This window comes from Sapajus apella, unplaced genomic scaffold, assembly GCF_009761245.1.
Source record: "Sapajus apella isolate SASKATOON/1434 unplaced genomic scaffold, GSC_monkey_1.0 scaffold3, whole genome shotgun sequence".
NCBI classification, from domain to species: Eukaryota; Metazoa; Chordata; class Mammalia; order Primates; family Cebidae; genus Sapajus; species Sapajus apella.
This window is the reverse complement of record NW_022436943.1, coordinates 26,109,526-26,129,064: the sequence shown is the minus strand read 5'-3', so window position 1 is coordinate 26,129,064 and position 19,539 is coordinate 26,109,526. Positions and strand designations below refer to the sequence as shown.

The 19,539-nt window shown below is 45.0% G+C and overlaps 2 protein-coding genes across 10 annotated transcripts in view; one reads left to right on the top strand and one right to left on the bottom strand.

The window, feature by feature from the left end:
- Positions 1-4,945, top strand: part of NCALD (neurocalcin delta) — a 449,016-nt gene extending 444,071 nt beyond the window's left edge. For 7 of the 9 annotated variants that reach the window (XM_032245706.1, XM_032245734.1, XM_032245750.1 and 4 more), the window contains one exon: positions 2,259-2,610. In XM_032245706.1, the coding sequence (XP_032101597.1) occupies positions 2,259-2,356 (98 nt within the window). In that variant the 3' untranslated portion in view covers positions 2,357-2,610. Of the gene's footprint in view, positions 1-2,258 lie in introns of all 9 variants that reach the window. The other 2 variants (XM_032245739.1, XM_032245744.1) reach the window with 1 other exon arrangement.
- Positions 4,946-12,548: 7,603 nt separating this feature from the next.
- GRHL2 (grainyhead like transcription factor 2) overlaps positions 12,549-19,539 on the bottom strand; it is a 190,658-nt gene continuing 183,667 nt past the window's right edge. Inside the window, exons 13-14 of the mRNA XM_032247908.1 lie at positions 17,735-17,799; positions 12,549-15,666 (exon numbers count right to left, since the gene is read on the bottom strand). Coding sequence (XP_032103799.1) covers positions 15,552-15,666; positions 17,735-17,799 — 180 coding nt within the window. The 3' untranslated portion in view covers positions 12,549-15,551. The remainder of the gene's footprint in view (positions 15,667-17,734; positions 17,800-19,539) is intronic.

The window sequence follows — 19,539 nt, the reverse complement described above, 5'->3', positions numbered from 1 at the left end:
GGTGATGGGGAGGAAGGCAGCAAATCACACTGCCACGTGTGTACCTATGCAACAATTTTGCATGTTCTTCACATGTACCCCCAAACCTAAAATGAATAAATAGGAAAAAAAAAAAAAAACATCCAAAAGTGGATGAAGGATATGGACAGATACGTTTCAAAAGAAGACATATATGAGGCCAAAAAACATATGAAAAAATGCTCATCATCACTGATTATTAGAGAAATGCAAATCAAAACCATATTGAGATACTACCTCATGCCAGTTGGAATGGCGATCCTTAAAAAATCTGGAGACAACAGATGCTGGAGAGGATGTGGAGAAATAGGAACGCTTTTACATTGTTGGTGGGGGTGTAAACTAGTTCAACCATTGTGGAAGACAGTGTGGCACTTCCTTAAGGACCTAGAAATAGAAATTCCATTTGACCCAGCAATCCCATTACTGGGTATATATCCAAAGGATTATAAATCATTCTATTATAGACACATGCGCACGTATATTCATCGCGACACTGTTTATAACAGCAAAGACCTAGACCAACCCAAATGCCCATCGAGGATAGACTAGACAAGGAAAATGCGGCACATATACACCATGGAATACTATACAGCCATAAAAAATGATGAGTTTGTGTCCTTGGTAGGGACATAGATGAATCTGGAAACCATCACTCTCAGCAAACTGACACAAGAACAGAAAATCAAACATCTCATGTTCTCACTCATAGGCAGGTGTTGAACAATGAGAACACATGGACACAGGGAGGGGAGCATTACACACTGAGGTCTGTTTGGGGGGGCCAAGGGAGGGATAGCAGGGGTGTGGAGAGGTCAGGGAGGGATAACATGGGGAGAAATGCCAGATGTAGGTGACAGGGAGATGGAGACAGCAAACCACATTGCCACATGTGTACCTATGCAACAATCCTGCATGATCTGCACATGTACCCCAGAACCTAAAGTACAGTAAAAAGATTCTTTTTCAAAAAAATAATAAAATAAATGCATCGCATCTTCCTCTTTCATGTAGATAAAGTGGGCTTCATTAAACAAGAACTAAGTTCTGGTAGGGAAGGAGCTGTGGCTGAGGGACACGTTTGTTGGTGTTTCTGTTGGGGGAACCTCCCCCACAGTCAGGTTTAGAATAAGTTGAGAAATAAAAGAGGACAGAGGTCAAAAGACAGAGTGACACTGGAGGCTATGGCTTAGTGTGTGAGTCCAAGGGTGTCCTGACAACACCCACAGGCGTGCAGAGCTGGGCAGGCCTGGTGCTGTCCTTGGAGGAGCAGTTGGAAATAAATCCTCTCTGGGGCAGCTCCTTCCAAGGGAAAAAGGGAGGGCAAAGCTGGGCAAAGATGCCCAGCAGTTCCTCCAAAATTTACCAATTAAGTGCATCACTTCACTTCCAGGGGCAGAATAGAGAAAGAGGAAGGGCCCTTCTGGAAGCACCAGGAATGGGGAAAGCCTTGTGGTCCCCCAACTCCTACCTTGCCACCCCCTTCTCTCCACAAGTGACAGAACGGCCTTCCTGGAAGAGTTCCGCACGTGCTCCAGCATATGCAGAAAGGAAAGGTCACCGGGGTTGGAGTGGGAGCCCCAGCTGCTGAGCCTCCCTCCTCCAGCCCATCAGGGTAGCAGGGGGGGCACCCTGATTGAAAGGCAGAAACCCATGGGTTACCCTCTGCCTTGAACACATACCCTGCTCTTCTCCTGACCTCAGATGGAGGCATAGCTGTCTTCCCATGGTGTCTGAATGCATAGATACTTATGTCCATGGCTTCTTCCCCAAGATAGGATGAGCTCTTGCAGCAAACCTAAGAAAACAGAGTAGCCTGAAGAACATGAAGTGGCTCAGAAGGCAGGAGGGCCACTTATTTTACAAATGTGAGTGAGCGTCTCCAGGGCACCTGGAACCAGGAGGTCAGGGACCAAGTCAGCGTCATCTACCACCCTCTCCTCAGCCCCAGGCCCAGGGCCAGGCACACAGTGGGCTCTCAGGCAGCGGTGTTTGGTTGCCACATGCACTGTCCTAAGTGCTGGCAAAGCCATGGTGAATGAGGTGGCAGAGTCCCTGCCTCATGGGTCTTATACTGGAGGGTCCCTGGGCTCTTCCCTGGGACAGGTGAATGCTGTGTGTCACAGCAGCGGTAAGGCTGCAGGCAGAAGGTGAACAGATGCGGCCCAGCATATAGTGGGAAGGGTGTAAGCTCATGCAGCTGCCACCAGCCACCACTCACCTGTCCTCTTGCTTCCTAGGAAAACTCTCCCTGGAAGAGTTCATCCGAGGGGCCAAAAGTGACCCGTCCATCGTCCGCCTCCTGCAGTGCGACCCGAGCAGCGCTGGCCAGTTCTGAGCCCTGCACCCATCAATCGAATCTTAGAGCTGCTTGTGTTCCCTTTTGATTCTTCAAGTTGTTTTTTTTGTTTGTTTTTTTTTTTTTTTTTGCCAAACAATATCAATGGTGATGCTGTCTCCTGTGCGGTCAGATGCGCCTTCCTCCGTGACGCCTTCAGCTTCTTTTGTCGTGGATGCTTCGTGGGAATGCCCAGAGCCCCAGTGTGCTTGTGGAGAGCATGGACAGACTTCGTGGTGTTCATTGTTTGACGATTTTTAATCATTACTATGATTTTTTTATTTTGATTCTAATGTCTCTGTTCTAAAACCTAAGACTCGAGGGTGTGGGCAAAAGAAGGGAAACCCATCCAGTCCCATGATTCTGTTGCAAGCTTCAAGGGGCTTTTGTTTGAAAGACAAAACTCCTCACCTGGGTCTGTTGTCACACATGCCGTAGGGGTAATGGATGGTACTGGATGCTGGATTCCCCAAGAACAAGTTACCCTCTGGGGTGAGGCTATTCAAGGGAGCTGGGACACTTCCCCACGGGGGCCCGCTCCACCTTCTTCCCCAGCAGGCTGTAGTTTTTAAGCTGTGAACATTTCAAGGTAAATTAATAGACGAGTAATAGAGGAGAGGAAAAAGATGGCTCAGCTATTTTTTCACAGGTTTACACTAGTTGAGCTAATATGCGTGTCTTTGGAAATTAAACACAAATGGTAACATATTCCAAAACCAGACCCATCTTGTTGCCTATTGTGATAAAATTAAAAGACTGCTGTATATAAAATATTGGGTATTGCAGACCAAATTAAGTGTTTTGCCTTGTTTAAATGAAATGCATGTTTAGTGAGCACTAATACAATCTTATTCCAGAAGACTGTTTTTAGTAGCTTATTGTGAAGTAAGCCAACTATAATGAATGTCTATGTCTTGTTTTGACGTCATATCTGTCTTTGCACAAATGTACCAATCGACAAGTATATTTTATATATTCCATAAAAGTACAAAGTAACCCTGACTAGGGCCCAACCTGAATTTTGAATGCATTTCCAGAGTGGCTGTGCCTCGAGGGCAGATGCAGAGCAGGTGGTAGTGGGACAGGTCCATTGGAGCACAGGGAGGTTAACATTGTGACAGGGGCCTGTAGGGTGGTTTGCCTCCCAGGCCCTGCAGCCCACTGACAGCATTAGACTGGAGGGGTAGTGCTTTTCTGAGCAGATTGATATACTCTGCAGACTCGAAGAAAATTGCATACATTCTTGGGACTTCCAAATGGTTTAATCCATGTGTATGGTTAGGGAGCCATGTCTGGAATATTCCATTTCTGTGGCTCTGTTTTCAAGAGATGGAGGTTGGGCAGTCATCAAATTCATCATAAAGACATAAGCAAGTGCATCTGTGGTTTCCAAGGCCCCGCTGTGGAGAATCCAAAAGTATTTTCCATTGCTGTGCTCTTTGAATGCAGACTTCTATTTCCAGAAGTGACAGCACAAGCCTGAGTTGCTGTTTGGTCTGGTGACCTCATACACACTGATTTGAATTGAAAGCTAAGAGTAAAATTGCTGGTTACAGGTAAGTCGTACTGTTGCAAGTAGTTGGCAAGGGGAAGCCCAAATACTCAAGGTTGTTGATGGGAACTTTGTCCCTAAGAGAAGGCAAAGAGGTCTCCAGTAGGTATATTTGCTGCCAAGCTGCTTCCCAAAGGACAGGAGCCACAGGAAGAGACATCGTAACCAGGAGAAAAATGTGCCTAAGCATGATGATCTCCAGGTTTCTATATATGATTTGAATGTGCTGTAATTGGTAGCAAAAATCCAAATTTGTATGGTAGACCAAAAAGAACCAAATCTGTAGGGTGAAATTTTGAGAATTGGACTCTGTAAAAATAATCCTAGTCTTCCCCCAGGGGTCAGTTCCTCACAGTGTTTCTGTACCAAGACTTGCCAAATTCCGCCATGGCCAAGTGTTAAAATCTGTTTTTGAAAAATAGCGAATTAACCTAAGACATGGAAGGCAGACTGGGTAAGGGGACCCAGCATGCCCTATTGGCAGTGCTCAAGAGTTACATCCCACCTTTCCTTTCTCTGGATCCAAGTCCTAATTCCTTCAATTCTCCTTTGGGTAGGTGGAATCAGGTAATGTTTTGAGAAACTGCCTGGGCTCTGCCCTTAATCATGCAATCTCGTTGAGCCAGACCCACTCTGTTCCTTGGAACCTAGAGCTGGAGTGAGGAGTAGAGGTCTCCAGCTATTCCGGAAAGAAAAGAGAGCCACATGCAGGCCGATGAACGCCGACACTTCCAGAATGTATGGAAATAGTCCCTGTCCTGGCCTCCCGCTGACTCTTTCTATATTTGCTGGAAGGTTGTTTTTCTCCTTCCCCTTCCCAGGGAGGCATGGCTAATCCAATGCACTCAAGTTTGGCCAAGGGACTCCACAGCATCCAGAAGGCTGCATGCCTCAAGGTTTATGTCACTCCTGTGCTGGGCTGTTCATTGTCATTGCTGTGTTCAAGGACCTTTTGAAATGAAGCCTGTTCCGTTCTGAATAAAACCAGTCTGTGATGTTCAAGGGACTGAAATAAAGTGGCTTACAATCTGAAGGAGTCCACAGAGTGCTCGATTGTTTGTTTATATGTCGTTCGGAGTGGGAGGGGGCCTGGGGGTGCTGTCCCATTCCATCAGTATGCCCACAGTGAATTTAATAATATATAATTTGTAAATCATAGCCTACAGAGTGGCCTATGTGTCAGTTGACTGTGTAGCTCTTGCCTGGCATTAAAGCATGTTTTCGATTTAACATGATTGTCTGGAACATGAGATTTTCATGCCTAAACTGCTGTCCCAGCTGAATCTGTGCCTTACTGAGGCTCTAGCTTCTGATACTGGCTGCCTCCTAGGTATTCCTCCTGCCTAGACAACACAAGGAACCAAGGTTTGTGACTGGGGGATGAGAGAGGCTGCTGACCCCAAACTTTTGTCCAAAAGCGTCCCTGGTCTTCATACAAGCTTCTTTACTTCTCTCCCTTCATGCTCTTCACTTTCTTCCCATCTGCTCTCCTTCCTCAAACTAGAGTCCAAATATTAGGTACAATAAAGGAAGAAACTGAAGCAACCTCCTCTTCAGTGGGAGCTGGGTAATCTTCAGGAAATTAATAACCTCTTCACCCCTCTCAGCCTGAGAAGATTCAGTGAAAAAGATGACATAAAGTAGAGCCTACGCTCTGCAAGCCAGTTCAGATAGATCACAGTGTTGGCTTTTGTTGCTGTCACTGGCCTTGCCTTCAGCACAGGAGGCCATTAATGTAGAGAAAAGGAGCAACCAACTTGCTAACCTGAGTGTTAGCTAAGGGAGAGCCAACTAGATCTTGTGTGGGAGTAGAGTTGCCCTCGAGGGAGTCTTTTCCTTCTGCACACAGTTGTCCACTAAGGACCAGTGATGGCCCTGACACCTGAAGTCCTGAGCATGAATAACACAGTCTGATCCTGAGAAGGTGGCTGGGTGTCTCCAGCCTGATCAGGAGCCTGCCTATCAGCAACCTGGGAATTTGCAGCCAATTTCCAAACCCGAGGGTCCTATTTTCAGGGCATTGTCCTGCTGCCCCAACCCGGCTGAGTCCTCGCACATCCTAGTTCGGGATCCACCAGCCAAAAAACAGTCCAAGGGTTCTTCCAGTCAAGGTAGAATGGAGAGCACAAAAACTGCCTTTGAAGGAATGGAGATCCTTCTCTTGCCTCGCTTGTCTTTGCCAGAAGTATGCTGAACACTTCCCTGAAATTTTCTGATGTTGAGGTGGCCAAAGAAACAAGAGATAAAAAACATTGAGTCTTATATTTCTAAGTCAGTAGAATATCAGTCAAATCCACCTTGAATAGATTATCACATAGGGAAAAATGTTGAGGCTGAGGGTATCACCAATGATCTATTGATTTAAAGCAGGGTTCTCTACAATTAAATGCTGACCACATGTCCAGGACTTAGATCGTGGGCACCTGCTGTACTAGGTGCTAATGTACAATGCATGGTCCCAGGCCCCCTTGGGGATGCACACAATGAATACTCTGAGAGCATCCCAGCCTTATTTCATGACTTCTTTTCTCAACACTATTCTAGGACATGGCTGACATGTTAATAGTACTCTAAAAGAAACGATGAAAATGCTTCAAAGTGCAGGGGTAGCTAGGCCTCCCCACCCTTATTAAATACTCACCTCTGCTACCAATACATAATCCTCATGAAGACAGGTAAAGAGACTGTCTCAAGATGTATTTTGTTTCCAATACCAGTATTTAATCACTTCATTGGATTCCCATTGAGTGTCCAGTGGTGGCCAAACACAGAACCAAGCACTACATACAGTCTTGGAGGTATGCTTGGGGGTGGGGATGGTTGGGGTTATTAGCAAAGAAGGAGGAGACTAAGCTCACAGCCAATGCCTCGAAAACAATTACAAAGTAGCTTACACCATTGTCCCATGGCAGAACAGAAATCAATTTCTTTCCTCAGTGGTCCATCAGGAGTCTTTGCTGCCAGGGATCAAGCGGATCATGTTCAATTTGGTGCCTTTTCGCCATCTTCTTCCTCTTTCTTGCTTCTTCTGGCTGATCAGAGGCCCCACTGTAGAATTCCTGAGTTTCCAAAACAAATCTCATATACTCTGAGAGAACTCAGAGATGTGCAGGGATGAAGGACTCCTGGGGCAAAGGGCATGTTGTACTAGGGTGATAGTGCAGAAAACCCACTCAGGGAAGTTAAATGCAGCCTGGCTGGCTGTTTAGTGGTGACCTTTTTTTTTTTGAGACAGATTCTCTCTCTGTCACCAGTCTGGAATGCAGTGGTGCAGTCTTGGCTCACTGCAACCTCCGTCTCCTGAGTTCAAGCAACTCCCCTGCCTCAGCCTCCAGAGTAGCTGGGACTACAGGTGCGTGCCACCACACCTGGCTAGTTTTTTGTATTTTAATAGAGATAGAGTTTCACTGTGTTGGCCAGGATGGTCTTGATCTCCAGACCTCGTGATCCACCCGTCTCGGCCTCCGAAAGTGCAGGGATTACAGGTATGAGCCACCACACTCAGCCAGAGACTTTTTTAAAGAAGGGAATAGGCCGGGCGCGGTGGCTCACACCTGTAATCCCAGCATCTGGGAGGCCAAGGCGGGTGGACCACGAGGTCAAGAGATCGAGACCATCCTGGTCAACATGGTGAAACCCCGTCTCTACTAAAACTACAAAAAATTAGCTGGGCTTGGTGGCACGTGCCTGTAATCCCAGCTACTCAGGAGGCTGAGGCAGGAGAATTACCTGAACCTAGGAGGCGGAGGTTGTGGTGAGCCGAGATCGCACCATTGCACTCCAGCATGGGTAACAAGAGTGAAACTCTATCTCAAAAAAAAAAAAAAAAAGGGAATAATTTCAGAAGGAAGGTACCAGCTCCTCTTTGTACATCTGGTAGAATTCAGCTGTGAACTATCTGGACCTGGACGTTTTTTGGTTGGTGGGCTATTAATTGCTGCCTCAACTTCAGCCCTTGTTATTCAATACAAAGAGAGGGAATCATTCCCAAATCATTTTATGAGACGAACATCATCCTGATATCAAAACCTGGCAGAGACTCAACAAAAAAAGCAAACTTCAGGCCAATATCCATGATGAACATGGATGCAAAAATCTTCAATGAAATACTGGCAAACCGAACGCAACAGCACATCAAAAAGCTTATCCACCACGATAAAGTAGCCTTCATTCCAGGGATGCAAGGCTGGTTCAACATACGCAAGTCTATAAACATAATCCACCACATACACAGAACCAAAGACAAAAACCACATGATTATCTCAATGGATGCAAGGAAGGCCTTCAACAAAATTCACCAGCAATTTATGCTAAAAACTCTCAATAAACTAGATATCAAAGGAACATATCTCAAAACAATAAAAGCCATTTACAACAAACCTCCAGTCAATATCATACTGAATGGGCAAAAACTGGGAGCATTCACTTTGAAATCTGGCATTAGACAAGGATGCCCTCTGTCACCACTCCTATTCTATATAGTATTGGAAGTTCTAGCCAGAGCAATTAGGCAAGCAAAAAAATAAATAAATAAATAAAGGGTATTCAATTAGGAAAACAGGAAGTCAACCTGTCTCTATTTGCAGATGACATGATTATATATTTAGAAGACCCTATCTTCTCAGCCCAAAATCTCCTTAAACTGATAAGCAACTTCAGCAAAGTCTCAGGATACAAAATCAGTGTGCAGAAATCACAAGCATTTCTATACACCAATAACAGACTAACAGAGAGCCAAATCATGAGCAAACTCACAATTGCTACAAAGAGAATAAAATACCTGGGAATACAACTAACAAAGGATGTAAAGGACCTCTTCAAGGAGAACTACAAACCACTGCTCAAGGAAATAAGATAGAACACAAACAGAGAAACATTCCATGCTCATGGTTATGAAGAATCAATATCATGAAAATGGCCATACTGCCCAAAGGAATTTATAGACTCAATGCTATCCCCATCAAGCTACCAATGACCTTCCTCACAGAACTGGAAAAAACTACCTTAAACTTCATATGGAACCAAAAGAGAGCCCGCATAGCCAAGGCAATCCTAAGCAAAAAGAACAAAGCTGGAGGCATCATGCTACCTGATTTCAAATTATACTACAAAGCCACAGTAATCAAACAGCATGGTACCGGTACCAAAACAGACATACAGACTAATGGAACAGAAGAGAGGCCTTGGAGGCAATGCCACACATCTACAACAATCTGATCTTTGACAAACCTGACAAAAACAAGCAATGGGGAAAGAATTCTCTGTTTAATAAATGATGTTGGGAAAAGTGGCTAGCAGTGTGCAGAAAGCAGAAACTGGACCCCTTCCTGACACCTTACACTAAAATTAACTTCAGATGGATTAAAGACTTAAACATAAGACCTAACACCATAAAAACCCTAGAAGAAAACCTAGGCAAAACCATTCAGGACATAGGCATAGGCAAAGACTTCATGACTAAAACACCAAAAGCATTGACAACAAAAGCCAAAATAGACAAATGGGACCTAATTAAACTCCAGAGCTTCTGTACAGCAAAAGAAACAATCATTAGAGTGAACCAGCAACCAACAGAATGGGAAAATTTTTTGCAATCTACCCATCTGACAAAGAGCTAATATCCAGAATCTACAAAGAACTAAAACAGATTTACAAGAAAAAAACAAACAAACGACCCCATCCAAAAGTGGGTGAAGGATATGAACAGGCACTTTTCAAAAGACGACATATATGAGTCCAACAAACATAAGAAAAAATGCTCATCATCACGGTTAGAGAAATGCAAGTCAAAACCACATTGAGATACCACCTCATGCCAGTTGGAATGGTGATCATTAAAAAATCTGGAGACAACAGATGCTGGAGAGGATGTGGACAAATAGGAACACTTTTACAGTGTCGGTGGGAGTATAAATTAGTTCAACCATTGTGGAAGACAGTATGGTGATTCCTCAAGGACTTAGAAATAGAAATTCCATTTGACCCAGCAATCCCATTACTGGGTATACACCCAAAGGATTATAAATCATTCTATTATAAAGACACATGCACACGTATGTTCATTGCGGCACTGTTCACAATAGCAAAGACCTGGAACCAACCCAAATGCCCATCAAGGATAGACTGGACAAGGAAAATGTGGCACATATGCACCATGGAATACTATACAGCCGTAAAAAACTATGAGTTTGTGTCCTTTGTAGGGACATGGATAAATCTGGAAACCATCATTCTGAACAAACTGACACAAGAACAGAAAATCAAACATTGCATATTCTCACTCATAGGCAGGTGTTGAACAACGAGAACACATGGACACCAGGAGGTGAGCATAACACACTGAGGTCTGTTTGGGGAGGCCAAGGGAGGGATAGTGGGGGTGTGGAGAGGTCAGGGAGAGATAACATGGGGAGAAATGCCAGATGTAGGTGACAGAGTGATGGAGACAGCAAACCACATTGCCATGTGTATACCTATGCAACAATCCTGCATGATCTGCACATATACCCCAGAACCTAAAATGCAAGGAGAACAAAAATAAATAAAAAAAGAAGGGATTGGCCCCGCTCCAATCTTCCCTTAGGAGAACCTGCAGCTGGGAGCAGAGCGGCTTGCCAGGCTCCAGCTGCGATGCCTGTGGAACCCCTCTAAGCTACACTCTCCCAGGAGGTCAATGGCTGCACACAGCAGGGGTGTTAGGACTGTGGCTGCCTGTGGCAGGGGCATTAGGACTGGCTCTTCTTGCCTAGAGTGGGACTCCTCTTGTGGGCGACCATTGCCTGGGGCTCCCCACTGACCTGGCTGAAACTTTCTGGGAACTGTGTTGTGGACCAAGGCTCTTCCCACATGGACTTCCTCCAATAAGTCTGCTGAACTTGTAATCCCATCATGGCATCTACATCTTGCAGGACCTCAAGTGACACAGTGGTCATGCCTTTTTGCCTTCCCGTTCACTTCCCAGAAACAGAGCTCCAACCCTCGAGTTGGCAGCCTTCCCAAAGTGAGGATCATGGTGGTGATTTCTCATCACATCCAAAACGTCTAAAGATAAGAGGGGTTTGTGTGCCTTAGGACTAGGGAGATAACAGCCCTGACTCTCCTAGGGCAAATGTTTATCATTTTGCTGACAGACACCGGATCACTATCCTTTTGCACCACACCTCCTATGGAGCAGACTGTGTCTAACTTGCCTCTCTCTCCAGCACATGATGAAACATCAGGTCCACAGCAACTGAACTGAATCAGTGTAGGGAGTGGAAGGCAAGAGCTGGTACTGGACTTCACAACACTCACAATTAGCCATCATCGCCTATCCAACCAGCATCTCATTCCAGGGAGCTGGGTGGCACATGTGGTAAGTACCTGACAGCAGGACCATGGCTGCCACAAGCCAAGGGAGAGGCTGCCTCTGGAGACGTGGAGACCAGCTTGTGTTCTCAGCTGGACCTAGTTAGGCAGCTGGGGAGAGCACGGAGACCTCCTACTGAGGCTGTGGAACAGTCATAATAACAAGCCTTGGGGCCCATTTCTATTTTTGCTTTTTGAAACAAAGTCTCACTCTGTTGCCAGGCTGGAGTGCAGTGGTGCAGTCCTGGCTCACTGCAACCTCCGCCTTCCGGGTTCAAGCGATTATCCTGCCTCAGCCTCTTAAGTAGCTGGGATTACAGGTGTGCACCATCACGCCCAGCTCATTTTTGTATTTTTAGTAGAGACAGGGTTTCACCATGTTGGCCAGGCTGGTCTCGAACTCTTGACCTCAGATGATCCACCCACTTCGGCCTCCCAAAGTGCTGGGATTACAGGCGTGAGCCACCGTGCCTGGCCCTTGGGGCCCGTTTCTAATCACAGGATCTCTCCTGAAGCCTCCGCAGCAAGTGCTTCCTCCAGCCCCCCACTTCCCAGCCCCTGGTCTAGGCATGGAAGCTGCTGTAGATGCCAGTGGGCTGAAGTCGGTCAAGGAGGCTTCCTGAAGGCTAATGTTTAGCCAGGATTTGAATGCTGTGGACATAGATACACAAAGAGATGAGAAGATGTAGAAGAATGTAGAAACGCTACTTTTTTGGAACAGAGCTGCTCTTGTGAGGTAATCATGGACAGCGGTTAAAGGAATGTGGGTAGCTCCACAGAGTGGGGCCCACCAAGGAAACCCCAGCAGGTACTGGCATAGTCCATTCACGAGTTCACATTTGAGCCAACCGATTTTAGGGAGCTTGTGGGTTCCAGGGCCAGAAATTGTGAGAAAACTAGAGTTTCAGCCACATGGTTTCAGCCTCCACGTGTAGGCTGGCGCAGGTGAACTAAAGAAGCAGAAAGCTTTCTTTGGGAATTCAAGGGCAGGCGAGCCTGCCTGGGAGTGAGGATGGGCATAAGCAAATGCATGGAACGAACTCCCTGCCCCGAGAGACTAGAAAGGATAACCACCCTGGGGAGGCTGCCGTGTTCACACGGAAGCCTTAGAAGGTCTTCAGCCGTTTTCTCATTTAACACTGGGGTGAACACGGCAAAGTAACTTTAACAGGAAATGCCCATGACCTGAAGGCAGGGTGGGCAGCTAGAATTTTCCCACGTCACACAGAAACCGCTCTCCAACCAGGTAAAAATGCCCAACACTCACCTCGCAGAAAGCACCAGACACTGTCGTTTTACTCTGTTATGAATATTTATTTTTTTCTTCTTAAAAATGTACAAAAAATAAAATAACTGTATTTATATAGATTCCCCCTCTCCCATTTACAAAACTATTAAGTTACATTTACCTTTTTTTTTCTTTCTTTTTTTTTTTTTTTTTTAACATGAGAGCAAACTGTACATATATCAATCTCCCTTGCTTGTCTTTAAGAAAGGGCCGTTCATAGCATTTGGCACAAACCCTCTATTTCTGTTGCATTTTCATGATTTTAAATAAGAAGGAAAATAAACGTTTGAGTTATTTCACGCCTCCTAAGTTTCTGGGCCACGACATGCCTTACTTTTTTAGAAACCAATTCCAAGATGGCATCTAACTGCATTTTCTGTTGATCCCAACTTCTAAACACTCATAAAGTCTAAACAATTTGGAGATGTATGAGAAAAAACTCCTGTTCTGTTCAGACTTTGTTTAAAAAAAGAAAAATGCTCATTTCACATGTCCATGATCTTCCATGGATTTTTTTAAGCTTATTTATTTGAGTGTGACTAATTTAAGGGACAAAAAAGAAGAGGAGGCAAGTGTTCCTATCTCTTTGGAGTGTTTTGCTCAGGAAATTTTTCTCATCAAAGCTCTGCTAACGTACACAGCGAAGGACACATCAAAGCCAAGCTGGGATGATCTGAGGATTCAGAGGGAACGGATCGGAAGGGAGGTGGCACTTGGCACCACTGTCTGGTGACACTGGCCTTGTATCCCTTGTTGTGGCAATTGTCACCACCATGATTGCTTAGGGACTTAGGAAACATGCAGAAGCATCTTCAATTCATCTTCTGCCTTAGGGCAGGGCTGGCAAACTGTTTCCTAAAGAGGCTAGAGAGAGAGGGTAGGTTGCTTGTGGCAGACTACCAAATCGTTGTCTTTTTCCTACTCCGAAGTCCTATGTCCCAGCCCGAGTATTTGCCATTGTTATGTCTGCCAATCATGTTTCAAACTATTCCTAACCCAAGGAGCATGGGAAGTGCATAGTACAACATGTATTTCCAACACTGAATTTGTCCATCTCAGAACAGAGCCCCATTAGTACCCTGGAGGGCCCCCGCCGAGCTGTTGATCTGGGGTGTGGCAGTCAGAGTGGAGGAGAAGAGGACAGACTGGAGCACAGCTGGATCCACGATGCAAACCTTTGGCACCACAGGAAGTGTTAACATGCCCAGAGGACACACAGAGCCGGCCCCCTCACTGCCGCAGAGATCTTCTTGGGCACAGCACCTGCTATCTGTCCCATTTAATTCCTCTGCAGCCTCAAGGAGGAACAGCTGAGCTAGAAGCAGCCCCTCTGTCCTGCTCTGCATCTCAGGGCAGATGAGGCGGGAGCGCAGGAAGCCCTGAGAGAGGGCGCCTCCAGGTAAGAGTCAAAGTGCTTTCCAAATTAATCTGGACATTTATAGAGAAACTGTCCTAGACCCAGGGCCTTAGGTGCAAGATGTGTCTAGCTACCAAAAAGCTAGTGCTTCAGCCCACAAGGGTAAATGCAAACCCCTAAACTAAACCTGTCCCCTCAAAGAGAACAGCGGTCCATGATGGTGCATCATTTTGTGATTGTTTAGGGGAGTGTTTTTCTCTTCCAGCTCCCAGGCGTGTAGCAGGAGAATACTCTCTCCTAGTTTGCCTCCTGAAGCTGGTTTCACAGGAGCCAGCACTCTTGGCACATTATCTCACTCACTTCCTTAAACCCAGCATCCAGGAGTGACGCAAACCATCCCTCCTTTCCGTCTAGTGGCCCAGGAGGAAGACCCAGCCTGCCGACTTAGAGCTGAGCTGTTCGCAGCTCTCATGCTGCAGCAGGCCTTTGAAAGGACCACTCGAGATGAAGGACGTGCTTGTAAACTGCGAGGCACAGGCACAGTGTCCAGGATTCTCATGATAGCTGAGCAGCTCTGTAGCAGGCCAATCACAGGGCCCCCTGCAGAGGCTCTCCAGAATGCTCAGGCCGTGCCCGCAGCCAAAGCTGGAGGAGGAGCTGGGGTCTCAGACAGGATGACCTTTCCCACGAGTCAGAGAGTCAAGCAAAACACATCATCGTGAGATAAACGTGGTGGCCTTGAAGGAGAGTCATGTCCACGGAGAGGGAGAGGGGGCTTCCCCTGGGGACAGGGAACGAGCCCCAGGTATGGCCACGGCATATCCATCTTGGCATCAGCTGCAGTCACCTTAACATCCCAAAGGCCCTCTCCCTAGCCCTGCATGTCTCCTGAACAGGCACAGAGGCAAAAATCCCCGTTAAAACAGTCTCCAGGTCTGTGTTTTTCCTAGGCCAGTGGCAGTAAACATGCCCACACACCACAGGTAAAATATATTATTACAATATTATAAACACTATGTACAATGCAGGCAGGCAGACTTTCTGTGTTACTTACTAATTACACAGTGGCTGAATGTCTTCCTGTACAAGGCCTGGTGGCCACTTGCTGGGAACCCTGGAGATATTTAGCAAGACAACCTTCCCCAGAGCAACCTGAAGGTGTTTGACCAGAAAGGGGGCATCCACCTCTTACCCCACCGATGACTACTGCACCCAGAAGTAGCTCATTTTGTCCAGCCACTTGGGAGATGTGGAGGGGTGAGAAAGAAAGGATGGAAATTTTTTAGGTTGTTGGAGATGAGTTTCTCTTGAAGGGAGAATGCTGGACGGTCTCATCTGGAGCTAGCGGTGACCTGCAGCGTCCTAGCGGGCCTGGACCCTGGCTCCAGGAAAAGGTGGGCAATAAATAGGAATCCGACAGGCCGAAGGCATCTTCCTAGGGGCTCAGGCTTCAGCTCCGTGGTAGATGCCGGTGGATGGACCAAGCACACCGACAGTGAGGCCTGTCCTTGCCCCACTCCCCAGCTCAGTCTTGTAACAGCAGTTGAGAGATTGGGGAGATGGGTCTCCTGGTTCTGGGACCAGGTCCTCTGCCTCTCCCAGGGAGGAACGCATTGAGAGCTCCAGCCAAAGTGAGATGCCAAACCCAGGGCTAGATTTCCATGAGCGTGACCTTGAAGCCCTCCACCATGCTCTCCATGTTGAGGATGAAGGTGTCCTCATTCGAGTAGTGCTCAATGATGTTGTCATCCATGTTCACCAGGATGCTGCCATGGAGGGGGAGGGTGTGAAAAACAAAGATGCCATGAACAATGTGCTCAGGGCAAGGGGAGCTCCAGGCTCAGGGTTCTCGTAGCCATTGTTTTGTGGTGGAGGCTGGGAGAGTGGAGGACAGAGGATACAGGCAGGGAAAGACACTCATTCTGTTTGCTTTCCCCAAAAACTAGTTTGAGGAAAGCAAAGCCTCAACTTCTCAGAACTAACATTCAACCCAACCTGCTTGCTTTCTATATTAGTAAACTGAGGCCCAGGGAAGTTAGGAAGTCCAGAATCACAGAGTTAGTGATTACCAGGGCCAGGACCTAAATCATTAGGCCCCTACCTCTTTCCCTTAAACCATAGTGCCTCTTGAAAATGCACTTTTAAAGATGCGTTGCCTCTGCTCTTAGGAGTAAGAGGAAAAGAAGCAAGAATTGCAGCTCCCCTTTTTTGAGCATGTAATATGATCTTGTATTTAGTTCTCACAGCGACTTTGAAGGTAGGCGTCATCATCGCCATTTTGCAAATGAGAAAACTGAGCTCAGCAAGGTTAAATTGTTTCCCCAAGTTCATTCAGTTAGTGCATGGCCAAGCTTGATTTTGAAAATAGCTTTACCTCACTCTGACACTTATACTTTACCACCTGTGACCTACTCCTTGGCTAACTATCCCTGCTAGAGTTCTAAGAAAGCCAACAGCTTCCAGAGACTTCCATAATTTCCTTAAAGCCAATTTCATGATTTGAAGTCAGGCAAATGCTAGTTTGAGAATGAAGTATTGACGACCTGACACACTATCATTTCACAGTGTGTCAGCAGGCAAGCTGTTCAGCATTTCAGAGCCTCAGTTTATTCTTCTGCAAAAGTAAGAACAATCATCCAGCTTTAAAGGATTGTTCATAGGATAAAAACATTCAGCACAGGACCTGACATAGAGTTTGACGAAAGCAAAATGTTATCATCAGCATGTACCTCTGCACTGAGGATTTCTGCTCAGCAATAAGACTGTGAGACACCACTCAAATCTCACTGTCAGAGGAGTACACCCAGCCTATTTCATTGATCTTGGCAAGAAGAAGAATGTGCATTTTAGTCCAACAAGAGCTCAGGTGGAAAGGGCTTCCTGTCATATCCTCCAATCAACCAACAGGACTCATAACTCAGAAAGCCTGAGCATCCCAGATAATCCAACTTCCTTTATGAAATTGATCCAGAGAAGAGTTGAAAGACTCATCTTCTGCTTTTTGTAGGAAAATACTCCAGAAGCTGAGTCAACAGATACTCTCTCCTGGGACTTAGGCTAGGTCTGTGGCTCTTACTGTTAGACCTTCACATACAGGAAGCCCATGCAGGAAGTCAGACAGGAGAATGTGGGAACTAAGCACTTGAGCCTTGAGGACATAGACCTGGGTTCAAATCAGTGCTCTACCTACTGAACATGAGAACTTGGGTGAGATGCTTAAGCCCCTCTGCCTTGGTTTTCTCATCAATAAATCAGAGATAAGAGATTCCACCTCATACAGTGCTGAGAATTAAATAGAGGAATACATGTAAAACACGTAGGAAGGGACCTTGAACCGACCTAACACCCAGTAAATATGACCTATTGTTCTTAACAATGAGAACAGACAGGTCCAATGATTATTCGAGAACCTTTTCTTGAAAATTACCTTAGAAGAATCCCCTATGTTCCAAACCATTTTTTGTTCCTAGTATGCCAACCAGAAACCAACCCCAAGAGCCACACGTGATTCCCTATAAACTCCGCTTCCTGCAAAGAGGTGACTTTGCCATTCTCCTCAGTGTCTTCAACACCTCCAGACCTCTGTGGTCTGCCTGCTCATCCTGTCATTGGAATAGGGCATCTCAGTTGACACAGTGCCAATGCACTGCCTCCCTCCCTCTCTCCCTGAAGATCTTCCAAATACAATCTGCTCTGCAATTCTCTGGAAGAAGGACACAATTTTTAAGAAAAGTGGGCAACAGACCTAACAAAAGACAGGCATCATTTTATTTTTAAGGCATCATGTAGACTTATCTGATTTGGAAGTCAACGTAAGTTGAGTTCCTTTCTTACCCTTTTTTGCTTTTCTTGTAAAGCTTTGCTATCTTCTCCACGGGCAGCCCATATTTCTCAGATATCTGTAATACCAATAACAAGAAGGCAGATGAGCATGGAAGGACACCCAAGTTGAGGCAAGGGGAAAGTTCCAATTTCACTTCTTGGAAATTTTCCCAGGCATAGAGTGCTCTTCACTCATGAGCCAAACTCTCAAAACACTCATTTATGAGGCTCTCCCTTTGGATAGACTGTAAATCACTCAACAAAGGATTTAGCATTATGGGAATTCAATCTATGATAAAAGTAGCATTCCAAGTCAGTCAGAAAAAGATGAACTATAACCATGATGTTGGATGAAATAGTAGCCATCTAGAAAAAAATTTAACAAGTTACATTGGATTTCTTCTCCACTCCTTACACCAAAATAAATTTGATACAGATCAAAGATTTACATGTGAAAGATAAAACCATAAAAGTAGAGGAAGAAACCATGAGTTTTTGGATAGCTGTCATCTTAAAAAAGATCTTTCTAAACAAGACATGAAACCTAAAGAAAAATGACACAAGGTCAACAAAAACAACACAATTTTTAAAATGCAATATAGAAAAAAATAATTAAAAAGCCGAAGACAAAAAATACACTGGGTAACATTTTTGCAACACAAATGACAGACATGGAACTAACTTCCTTAAGTTAAAAAGAGCTCCTGCAAATCAATAAAAAGATTAGCAGTTCAATAGGCAAAGGAAGAAAAACACCTGAAGAAGCAATTCACAGAAGAAAAATAATTGGACAATGAGCATATGAAAAAATATACCACAAGTCATAATTTAAAAATTTCAAATTAAAGTAGGATACTACTTTTATTTTTCAAGCTAACAACAAACTAAAACTTGATAATGCAATATCAGCCAGAGTATGAGAAACAGCAATTCTCATATTCCATATTATTACTCTCATATGCAATAATAACAAGCTCAACCCTTTGGAAAGAAATTTGGCAGAAGCTATTAAAATTTAAAATGCATGTATCCTTTGACCCACATATTCCATATCTAGTAATAGAGTCTACAGAAATACATTCAGATGTACACAAAGATTTTCAAAGCATCACTGTTTAGAATGGAGAAAACTGGATATAACAAACATCTATGAAACACATTTTAACATTTCACACTTAAAAACCATGCAGTCGTCAAAAGAAATGTGGGAAGCCGACATGAATTCACATTAACAAAAATATTCTTAACATACTGAGGAGAAAATACTAAGTTGCAAAATTGTGTATATAGTGTGATCCCACTTGTAGTTTCAAATATATATATATATATATGTATGTATGTAACTAAGTACATGGAAAATATTTGAAGGGTCCACCAACCTATTAGCAGGGGCTACTGCTACAGAATGGACAGAAACAAGGAGATATTTTACTTTTTATTTTGAACAATTCTGTTCTATTTATTTTATTTTTACAATGATTGTGTTTCACTTTTATAAAGTAGTAGTTTTTACAGATGGATTCTGGAAAGCCCTGCTCTAAATGTCTTTCATGCCCTCTCTACTTCCAAATCAAATCTGTCTGCCCCTTCAGAGCCCAGTGGCTGGTGGGGCTCACAGGCAGCTGAGAAAGGTGACGTTTGAAATGTGGATTATTGGAAAGTCCAGCAGAGGCTAGAAAGAGAGGCTGAAGATGTCTAGAGCAGAGCTGGAAGAGCTTTGGATCCTAAGAAGAGTTCACTCTGCAGAGAATCACAGATTCCCACCCTTCTGTCCCTCTCACCCCGCAGGAAGAATTCCCCATCCCCTAACAAGGCTA